The following is an 11,698-nucleotide window of genomic DNA, read 5'->3' as shown; positions in this document are numbered from 1 at the left end:
AAGCCCCAGGTGTGTTAGTACAAGCAGGGCTCTGATTTTAATGGTAGCAATCTTGGCCATGATGCATGTACGATCAGACTAAAGGCTGTAATTGCATTTCATATTATGAGGGACACCAGCTAGGAGAGACTCTAGCCAATCATTCTCACCATTTCACATAACTGAGTCTCCATGGTACCACTTGAAACCCAAATAATTCTGCAAATCTGATAAAATATTATAGGAAACTCTGTGTTCTTATTTTTCCTGGCTCAAAGCAAAGCAGTTTCAACAGCTGAAAATCCCACCAGGAGTTAAACATACAATACAAATACATGAAAATTATTATTTTGTGGCTAACAGATATGAAAACTCTTGAAAGTAAAAAAAAAAAAAAAAAAAATACATTCTGAACACAGTTGTATCTACACAGTCAAGGAGATGAAAACAGTGGAAGTGAACTACCAGCTGTGCACACAAAGCCCCATTTCGTTGTTCTGATTTGCGATGGCTGACCGCTACACTGATCATCTTTACAGATTGTCTTATTCCTTTCCTGTGTGGACCTAGCTTTAAAACAACAGCCAAAAACCTCTAGCTAATAGCCTAAAGTGAAAACCAGAGTCGCTTCAGAATTCATTTAAATTAGTTCACAGCTAAGTTCAGCTCTACTGACTGCACTTTCAATTCTTGTGTCTACAAATTATAGCTTCAGTTATATTTTCTGCTTACTCTGAAGGATGAAGGAGATTAAAACATATAAGTTGGGGTATATTAATAAAGAAAATAAAGCTCTTACTATAAAGAAAAACTTGCATAGCATTTCATACCTAAACTTTTACAAAGAAGACATATCACAGTTTTATTTTGCTGAAAAAGAGGAAGCAAGACAATGGTAATACCTACTCCATGAGTCCCTAGTGTAATGGCCAGTTATGAATAAAACATGGAACAGAGAGTAAAAATTTCAATGTAACTTTAAAATGAATTTTTCAAGGGTGTATTTAAAAAAATAATGTATGTGATCTATAGCCCTTCTACATCTAAGGGATGCCAAGGATTAGCGTAAATTGTATATGCTTTTTGAAGATGGATATTACTTCAAAAATACCTAGTATTATGCACAACATCCCTCACTTTCCTGTCTTCTGTAATTAGTCCTGCTCTGTAAAAATTAGGGAAAGCCTTAATCCTCTGACTGGCTCATTTTTTTCTCCATCGTTCTGCTAATAAAAGATTAATTAAGCCCAAATCAGAGTGACATCCACAACTGAAAAAGAACAAATGAGTTCCATCATGGACTAAAGTCAAAGTCAATCTAAGGTGAAGATCTGGTATTGCTTTTAAAAATACGCATTCTCTTAGCTATCTGTGATGTGTCCATAACAGCAGTGAAAATTAGTATGCGTTTTAAAATGTCAGAATATATATGACTCTTTTGTGCAACCCAAACTGGTATCCATAATTTTTTTTTTGAAATATTGAGCAGAGGAGGAAAAAATAATTGTGGCATAAACAACTTAATTACAAAAATATATGCATGATGATTGGAAGACAAGAATTTGGGAAGGGGTACAGGTATTATTAATTCAAGCTATTTCAACATGATAGTAGTGAAGTCAGTTGATACAGTATAACAGAACCATTCATCAGTCATTTTGTCTCTTGTTAATTTTTTAATAGCAAGTCATTTTAATGTGTTTCAAACATTGTGTCTTTTTTTGATGGTCTAAATATCATGTTGATATAGCCTCAGTGGAACTACCCAAATAATTCTTGTTATCAAAAATAATTCCATTCAATATAATTCTTCCAATTATTTTATTATCCTCTTCTAAAAAAGTATTCTAGAATATATCTCTGTTGAATGGGATTCAACCTGACATATGATTTATATAGTGACACACTCTAAGGGAGTTTTCTTGCTAGGACTGGTATACTTGTCCCTGAAGATGACTGAAATGGTATTCAGGTCTCTAGCTCTGTTATCACAGAGGGCCAGACAAGCACGAAGAGTGACTTTTAAATTCCCTATCAGAAAGCTAACCCCTGTGTTTTAAGATCTTCGCAAATCTCCTTTTGATTTCTCTGAATCTTTGAGGTTAGGTTAACTTATTTCAGGGGACCTCATCTCTTCTCTATGTTCTCTGCATTTCCTGCTCTGGATCAAATCAGGGTAACCGCCTTCCTTCTTATTTTATGTAATTTTTTCTGCTCTTCCACACCAGGAGATATAGAAACGGCATGAAAATATCTAGGCCATTTCTTGCTTTACCCACGTTTTTCTTCTTACCCTAAGGAGTCCATCTGAATCTGCCCTTCCACCTGATCCTCAGCTCTAAGAAAGGAACTTATTCTGACAGCGCCAACAGCAAAGTGGTTAATGTGCATCATAAGGAAGAATCATTCGTTCTTTTGCCTCGGCGTTGGGTTCTCATTGTACAACCCCGTACAGTACTTCAGCAACTTTTTTTTTAAGGTTTAAAAAGCAAAGAGTTACAAAACTGTTTGTAATTAACTTGAAATAGAAAAGATAGCACTTTTTAAATCCCATTATATAGTACACCGTATAAATTACAGAGTATTCAAATGCACAAACGCATTTGGGTAACATTTATCAAATGTAATCCGCGTGTCCGGATGCGCACACGCGTGCGCGCTCCCAAGAGTCTGCTCGTGCGCCCTGCCGCTGCCGGCGTCGGGCTGTTACGTGTGGCAGTGCTCCAGGTCTGGGACGCTGCTGTTGCAGTATCGCATGTTGTTGGGGATATGACAGTCTGTGTAATTAATGCCCCCGTTTGGGGTGTAAATGGGCTGCAGTCTGAAATCTCCTTTAAGGAGTTGATCATTATTTAAGGAGACAATCTGAAAACTAGTTTCTGTCATCTCCAGGATGGAGTTGTCCTTCTTGGTTCCTGCCTCACAGTAATCATCTTTCCGCCGGCCCCGATTGTATTTCCACTTCTGGGAGGTGTAACGCCCCTTTTTGTGCATGTGCCAGCAGAAGATGCTGAGCAAGACCACGAGCACGAATATCGCCGCGCCCCCAATCAAGCCCGCCAGCAGAAAGGGGGAGCCGATGCTGTGCGACGTCGTCTGCTCATGGCTAGAAGCAGTGTTGCTGCCGTTGTTCAAATAGGAGGCGTGGGTGGTGGCCTCAGAGCAGATGGTGTCTTCCATGGCACGGTAGTTAAAAGCATCCAGTGGCACTAAACAAATCCGATAGGTGGATTTGGGCTCTAAATTCACCAGGCTGAGGTGCTGCTTCTCACCACTGACAATGCGCTCCTGAACAATGCCCCCTACCAGGCTGTGGCCCATCTTGACCCACGTGAGTTTGTACGCCATCACAGTAAAGAGAGAGAGCCAGGTGACCTGAATGGAAGTGTCATTCACAAAGTGGATGGACAGTTGGATCCGTTCCGAAATGGGTGGAGTCACTCTTTCTCTCCCATCCCAATCCGGAATGGTGGGGAGTTTGGATGTGGTAGGTGCTGGAGGCGTGTAGCTTCTGCTTGGGGTTGGAAGGGAGAGTGTGGGAGACTGAGTCACGGGGGAAGCTGTACTTGGGGCCGGGGTGAAGAGAGACAGGCCTGGGGTCGTGGTGGGACAAGACAGAAGATTCATATTCAGCTCCCTAACGGCCATCCCCCTGACCTGCTCCGGACCCTGGCACATGAAACCCCGCACGTTGAGCGAGGAAGGGATGGACTTGAGCCATTCCGTGACCCACTTGATGCCGCAGTCACAAAGCCAAGGGTTATTCCGAGCAGTGAGCTGCTTCAGGTTGGAGAGATTATCGAAGACCCCTTGGGTCAGCATTCGCAGCTGGTTGTTGGATATATCCAGCCGCTCTAGCTTACGGAGGTTGGAGAAGGCCATCAGAGGGATGTGGTTTATCTGGTTATCCTGCAAATACAGCCGGATCAGATGCGTACCTGGGAGATCGGGAGGGGGGAGGGAGAGCGAGTTGCGGACTATTGAAAATTCCTTGAGCTTGGTGAGATGGCTGAAGGTTCCCTCAGCAATGCCCTTGTTGGTCAGGAGGTTCCCATCCACGATCAGACGCTCCAAGCTTGTGAGGTTCTGGAAGGCCATGTCTGATATGACAGCAATTCGGTTTTCGTCCACTCTGAGTTCCTGCAGGTCCATAGGAAGCCCGACAGGCACACTGCTCAGATGGTTTTTGGACAGAAACAACAATTTGAGGCTTATAGCTTCCCGGAAGGCCCCGTCTTCCACCCCCACTGTGGAGATGGAATTGTCATCCAGGTGCAGCTCTTCCAGCTTCAGAAGCTGAGCAAGAGCAGCTCGGGAGATGGTCTGAATGTTGTTTTCCTGCAGATGGAGGACACGGACATTCTTGGGAAGGTTCATGGGAAATTCATCCAGCTGGTTGCCGTAAAGGTAGACCGTGTGCACAGACTGGATGCTGTGAAGCTCTGCAGGAAACCCAGCATTATTAATTTGGTTGTTGTGGAGGTAGAGTACGGTTACGCCCTCCGGGATCCCAAGAGGCACTGAGGTCAAGCTTCGCTCGTTACAGTAGACAAAGTTCCTGTCACAGCGGCACACGCTAGGGCAGGCCAGGAGTTTTGACACTTGTGAATAGAGCCCCAGGGAAATTAGAAGCCAAGATTTCAGGAAAAAAGCCCTATGGCCGGGCCACTTCGTGGTCTGTAGGCCCATTTCTGAAATACAGAAATGAAATACAATGTGGCGGGAAGAAGAAAACAAATAAAAACCAGGCAGTAAAATCAGAATGGGCAGGGTTCTGCCAAAAGTCCAGAACTCCAGCGAGGGAGGGTGTCCTGAGGGCAGATGTTAAAATAATCTTCCTGATGACTCTGGTCTCATCAGCCTGTGTTGCCCTCTTTGTTGGTGTGCTCCATGTGCAAAAAATTTCAACAGGGAAAATTTTCCACACAGACAGCAGGTGACAGCCAGCTATCAGCGATGACAACACTCGCCCAAGCAAGTGGACAGAACTCCCGTCTTCTGTCAGGGGTCAGACGAGGGGTTTCTTGGGTAAGCGCAGGCTGCAATCTGTTGTAGGAAAGAAGAGAGAGAGACAGTATATTAAGGGCAGTCACAGAAGAATTACTGACACAAAAATAAGCCTCTGCAAAGCAATGCGAATGAGACTAAGTATAGGGAGATGGGTTAGCGTCAAGTGGTAGTTTAAATAACAGTAATTTAGTTGAAAATGTATTCAAGAGATAAATGCTTAAACTATCATCAGAAGAAAATGGTATTTTCTGTGCACATTGTCAATAATCATATTGTGCATTTTACATCATAATCAGTACTTTCTCTTAATAGCTAATTGCATATCCAAACGGAGAAGTACAACAGACACACTGTTGAATCTACTGAAGAGTGAATGATGATCCCTTGGAAAATCCAAATGGTCACAATGTTGCTCAAGATGAAGTTGGAGACTGAGCAACTAGCAAAATTTAAGGGAAAAATGTGAAGCCCATTTATAGAATTCTACACCTTCAAGTTGTACCTGGGAACCAATTCACTTTTGAAATGCATCCCTGTTAAGAAATTTTTCAAAGGCAGTACATTTCCAAAAGCATTTATTATATACGATTCTTCAGATGCAGTGAGGTAAGAAAACTGTAGCTTTCTAAGTTTCTGACTCTTCTCTCCTTCAAGTTCCGATACAAAAGCTTGTTTATCTTTATTAAAGAATTTTAGAGAGTGAAGATAATGAAATTGCACATGCAATCATTCGGATGTAATCATTCCTTTACTTGCTTCCCTCTTTTAAGCAACATTGCCAACTATAATCATTATTTCTATGCCTTTTGGTTCTGTAACAGTCTGAGCTGTCAATAAAACTCATTTACCCTCTTTTTTTGACACTAGGGTGAAGTAGTACAAATATAAGATGCAGAAGCATGTGTAAAGGGAGAGTAAACAGTCCTGTCTTGCCTCTCCGCTTTGTCTTCCTCTGTAAGAGCTTAGGCTTGAGTTACCAAGGCGACTGACCAAACTCTCACCGGTGGCACATTTCCACTGAGCCCCTCCTCCCCGGGGACCCCCAGCTACAGATGAGCTGTGCCACTGTGATGCCTTAAGGCGTTGCCCATCTCATGATGGAGAATAAATAATCTCCTAACACAACAACCTTCCTGTCAGTGAGTGCCCTCTTGGTTTCATTTAGGGACTTTCAGCAGATTCTGAAATGCTAGAAGACAATTTATAACAGTAAAGGCAATCCACAGAAGTCATTAAGCCTGCCTGCTCCGGAATGTGTTCCATTTGCTTTTAGATTAGAGAAGTAAAGAAGTTAATTGAAAGGTGCCAGATTTGATTTTCCTACAAAATATGTTAACATGATAGGACTGGATATCTGCAAGTTTCTCAATTCTCACCAACACCACAGAGATCGAAACAACTCATTCTAAAATCACAGAGGGCATACTGGAAATTGTTCCCTTAGCTTTCTTTAGAAATACAATTAAAAAGGAAAAAAATTGCTGTAAATGTTCTTTAAGTGTCAAGGATAGCATACATTTGTTGCATAATTTAAGAGATTGTATACCAGCTTAAAACGTTTTTGATAACCAGAAATTGTAACATTCATTTTGTTTTTATTCCTTGGAAACCTTTAAATCAGAGGAGAATCATTTTCCAGACAAAAACAAAGGAACATGACACTTGCTTTAAAATGAAGCATTAAAAGAAATTGCAAGCAGTTTTCTTTTTTTGTGAGACAGGGTTTCACGATGCAGACCAGGCTGGCCTTAAATCCACAAGCTGGCCTTGAACTCAGAGTGGTCTGAGGGCTGGGATTACAGCTGTGTGCCACCACACCTGGCATAAATATGTATTTTGCAATGGAAAGTTAGTCATTGTCTCCAGAAGTGATCTCTCTATATGTTTAAAAGATGATTTCTGCAAGGAAAGGTGTAGAGGAGAAGTGTGGCTACCCCGTCACACTGCCGCCACCCTTAGCTCAGGTCTGTAGGCAGCTTAATGACTCTCAAGACAACTCGAGCACCTCACTGCCCAAGCATAGCGTCTGGTCTGGCAGTCTGAGCCGGATCTGAGAATTCGGAAGAAAGGCAGAACTTTAGGCCTAAAATATGCTTAATAGCAACAGTCTTGGGTAGATACCATAATATTGCAAAAACACTGTCACAAACACAGTGATGGACTTAATTAATCACTCCGGTTTTAATTTATTAAAAGCAAAATAAATGCAAGAGCATGTCAGAGGACTCTTAGTAGAAAAGACAGAAAACATAATAATCCCTTTTGTCCCTGGGAGATAGTCTAAAATTCCATTTTACATGTAAATTACATTTTTTGTGTGGAGCACTGCAACGATTGTATATGGCAAAATAGCTTGTGAAAAAATGTGTATTTCGATGAGAAGCACAAATTTTCTAGCAGAAACTTAAAGACTTTATTGTACTCAGAGCAGCCCACTTCCATAAGGTAAGTAAGAACATTTAGTCTTCAGAAGAGCTGAAAAAGTAACACTAAAAGAACAAAATACATTTTGGGGTACAGAAGTCCCCAGGAACCTTTGAAGTCTGACAGGAGCACGAACAAGGAACAGTCTCCTGGGTGAGGAGGGAAAGTAACTGCACCAGGAGATGTAAGTTCTTAGGTAAAAAGAATAGATGCTTTTATGTCTTGGTTTCCTCATCTGAAAACAGAATAAGTACTGGTGAGAAGATTAAGAAGCTCATAGAGTGCGTTAATGTGGCATAAATGTGTCAGGTATAGACTACCTCTCTTCAAGTAACTGTCAGCAAATAATCTATCTGCCAAGCTCTGCGCACCTTTGCCTAGCACAGGCACTGTGGAGCTGTGGTAGGTAGCCAGCATCTTCGACACTGCCATGTAGGGGTCCCACAGGGAGAAAAAAGCGCCCCACAGCAGAGAAACGCTGATGAACCTCATCTTAGAGTGCCTTGGCAGGTTGGCATTTTTACTATTATATTTCTCCAGGAAATTAAAGCTAAGTTTCTGATGAACATGACCTGAAAACATCTTCCTGGAAAGGAACAGCAATAAAAGCCTTTCAGTCATTTATCCAACCAGCCTTTGTGGGGCACTAGGATGTGGACACAGCTGCATATTGTGCGGATGCAATGTTCTTAGCCCCCAAATGCTTAAAACTTTTGTGAGGAGAGAAACGAAGAAGTAGTAGGCGATTAGGGTGTGTCAAGGAGCCAATTCAAGGAGTTCTGCATATGGATCCAAGCTGCTTCAATTTGAATCAAGAGATGAAACTCAAAAGACAGGTGAAATGAAATAGTCATTCCTCAGCAGAAGTACAAATGGCTAATAAATATGTGAAAAAGTGTCCAAACTCTCTGGATATCAAATTAAAACAACACTGTGATGTTTTTTCATTTGAGGAACAATGATGATCAACAGCAAACCGAGAGGGCTGAGGTTGGGGGAACCTTTCTTGGTCAGAATGTAAACTGGTGCAAGCACTTTGGAAAGAAGCATGGAGAATCTTTGAGAAACTACAGCTAGAACTTCAATTTGATTTAACTATTCTGATCACAGGTATCTTCCCCAAAGAGTTAAAGACATCATATTGAATGATAGATTTATAGCAGCACAATTCATAATAACTCAATCTTGCAAGTAGCTTGTATTCATCCATAGATGAATGGATAAAAAATTATGGTATTTACACACAATGGAATACTACTCTTCATAAAGAAGGATAAGCTTTAGCCATTTGTAGGGAAATGAACATTATTATTTTAAAATAATAATGTTAAGTGAAATAAATCAGACACATTTGCTTGAGCACTATTGGTTTCTGTTATATGAGAATCTCCACATATAAAAAGCAAAATGAAAGAAGAAGCATAATAAGAAGGAGGGAGATAAATTTTGTTTAAATGAGAAGGAGATGGGAGAGAAAGGAAGGGTGAAGGGAAGGAAAAAATAATTTTCAAAAAGCATTAAGATGTTTTATGTATATTCACCAACTTCCTGCAAAGAATATATAGTCATTATGTAACCCAAACATGAATTAGTAAAACATAAAAACTAAAAACAAAGAAATAAAGAGATGAAATTCGGTCAGAGAGAAACAAAATTTCAATCACAGGATACTTTATCTCTCAAATGAAGTTGAGTATTTCACTTGTCTTGGAATATTTTGCTTCTAGAACATAATGGTTCCAGGCTTCATAATCACTAAGTACTGCATGTAGAAGTCATTAAATTTGGGGATAAGAATTTTTTTTTTTTTTTGTATTTTAGAGAGGAGTCTACAGCATGCTCAGGGTCTCACTACTAGATCGGACTCGTAGTGATGCACCTGTTTACAGCCTCCCAAGAGCGAGGATTACAGGTGCGCGCCACCACACCCAGTCTCAATTGCCATCTCAGCACACCCTGGGGGTGGGGCTGGCCTGGGGATTGAACCCCCAGCCCCTGCACCTGCTTGCAGGCGCTTCACTCCACTGAGTTATTTGGCCAGCCCAAGAATTATTTTATAAGATGACTTGGAAATATGGAGAGCAAATATTTGTTGTTCTTTTTTCTCCTTGTTTGAACATTTCATTGAGTATTTTTCCTGTCTGGAGACTAGAAAATATGCAGAATGACAAACAGAAGTTGCAAGGTAAAACCAGACATTTTCTTTGAAAGTAGGTAAGAATTTCAAAAGCCTTAATGTAAAAATGTTCTGTGAGGACAAGCAGAAACTGGTCTGCTAGTGTATTAAAGATGATGGTAACAGCAGCAACTAGTGCAAGTCATTTTACGTTAATTTAACTCTTTTTTGTGGAAACAGATTCAAACTACATAAATCAAGGAATAGCTTTCTGCAAAGTATTTCTCTCCTAGCACTGCCTAACAAGGAGCTGTTTCTTAATTAAATCCAGAAGTCTAGTATTCCAGGAGCATTAAATAAACCCAGACTATAAAAATAATAGTACAGAAAATAAGGATTGTCAATAAGCATCACCAATCGTATAACATAACGATTCTAGGACAAACCTAATAAAATGTTAATGGGCTCAGCATTGGCAGGACAATGACAAGACAGCCTGGTGTATGAACTGGTACAAATGAGAAAGCTAAGCTGAACGCTGACAAAGAAAAGCCAGGTCCCTTCTTGGATTTGCCTAGACAAGTTTCCAGGGCCTGGTCCAACTTAAATTTCTGGAGTGAAACAAGTTAGTGTTGAAAATTAGACCCCTGCAGGTGTAGAATCCATCCAACTCACTGCGTCACAAATGTCTCTTATAATCTGGAAACATGAAAACAATTTATAGATCTTCTGCACTTTTCTACATTCCTGAGGACAGGTTATAAATACTATTCGTATGACAATCAGAGTTTTATATTTTGCTCACCAAGATGTGGGGATTAGGAAAGGAATTTGGAGACACCAAACAATAGTCACTCCCAACTTGAAACCATTTTTCCATATCATTCAACTGGACCAGGCCTATTCAAGTTTCTCATTAGACAAATATTTTTTTTTCTTTTCTAAAGCAAAGAAAGTGAAAGAAGAAAAGTGGGAGAGGAGTGAAGGAGAGATGGAAAGAAAGGAAATACTTTATTTAAACTGTTGACAATTTCCTGGCTCCAGTCAGTCTAGAATTCAAAACATTAAGATCAAACCTAAAACTCTGTGCTAACAAAGCACAAAACACTATATCACATTTGAAGAATCATTCTCACATGTTCTCTGACTGGTTCAGATAGACACAAGTGTAGACCAAATGACCACTGCTATAAATTCCAATGGGTACACTGGAAGGGCACATTCACTATGACAACACACCTCTCTCCACCCACTAGAGAACTCCCTTGGACTGTCCCATGTAGCACTAGGTCTGGGACTGCAAAAATCCTGTAGCATTTTCCCCTGTCAGCCCACACCCACATGTACATTGGGCCCCGAAGAGAAATCACCTGTTGTCTTCATGGCTGGAACATAATCCCAGGAAGCCACTGACTCAAGGAGCTCATCTGTCCTGAGCAAAAATTAGTAAGGCAGTTTTAGGCAGAAAACAGTTTGTTGAGAGAGTACTATTAAAAAGGTTCATAAAATGCTGTTCTCCCATAGTGCATATGTTTATACTTATCAATTCATTTCAAAGGGTAGTAGCTCAATTCATTCATAATACTTCTTTAATGGATAACAAAGATGTGGTATCTTTATAGGTGTTTTTTTTTTGTTTGTTTGTTTTTTCCGAAACGGGGATTGAACTCAGGCCCTTGCTCTTGCCAGACAGGTGCTTATTCTACGGAGCTATCTCCCCGGTCCCCAGATGTGGTATTTTTAGTACAATGGAATATGATTCAGCAATAAAGAAAGATAAACTTGAGGATTTTATAGTAATTGGATGCAACTAGAGAGCACACTCATAAGTGAAATAAAACAGACTCACATGTGTAAATATTGTATTGTCCGCCCAGTATAAGAAACTGAAAGAGTAAATAAGATATGAAAGGTATAATAGACACTGTGACAGGGAAAGAAACTGCTCAAAAGGAAAGAGCCACTGGGCTCGGAGAAAGGAGAAAAGAAGGAAGGGAAAGAAACTATATAGATATATACACACAAGATAGCTAAGATAATTATACGACTAATTCCTAATTATACCACTAGTTCTTTGAAAGGAACAGTTAGGGATTATATCATTGGATCATAATTTTAATCAGTTTGCTTAAATGAACATCAAATATATTTCTTTTTTTTTTTTTTTTT

At 40.3% G+C, this 11,698-nt stretch overlaps 2 protein-coding genes across 8 annotated transcripts in view; both read right to left on the bottom strand.

Annotated features, from left to right (window-relative positions):
* Window positions 1-2,459: 2,459 nt before the first annotated feature.
* Flrt2 (fibronectin leucine rich transmembrane protein 2) overlaps window positions 2,460-11,698 on the bottom strand; it is a 97,839-nt gene continuing 88,600 nt past the window's right edge. For all 7 annotated transcript variants that reach the window (XM_023702897.1, XM_023702898.1, XM_023702896.1 and 4 more), the window contains one exon: window positions 2,460-5,025. In XM_023702897.1, coding sequence (XP_023558665.1) covers window positions 2,686-4,668 — 1,983 coding nt within the window. In that variant the 5' untranslated portion in view covers window positions 4,669-5,025 and the 3' untranslated portion in view covers window positions 2,460-2,685. The remainder of the gene's footprint in view (window positions 5,026-11,698) is intronic.
* The window catches only part of LOC101591458 (putative methyltransferase C9orf114 homolog), a 5,958-nt gene continuing 1,888 nt past the window's right edge, over window positions 7,629-11,698 (bottom strand). Inside the window, exon 2 of the mRNA XM_012517280.1 lies at window positions 7,629-7,648. Within this exon, the coding sequence (XP_012372734.1) occupies window positions 7,629-7,648 (20 nt within the window). The remainder of the gene's footprint in view (window positions 7,649-11,698) is intronic.

This window comes from Octodon degus, unplaced genomic scaffold (genome assembly GCF_000260255.1).
Source record: "Octodon degus isolate 3935 unplaced genomic scaffold, OctDeg1.0 scaffold00161, whole genome shotgun sequence".
NCBI classification, from domain to species: Eukaryota; Metazoa; Chordata; class Mammalia; order Rodentia; family Octodontidae; genus Octodon; species Octodon degus.
The sequence above is the reverse complement of the archived record's forward strand: the minus strand, read 5'-3'. Positions and strand labels throughout refer to the sequence as shown.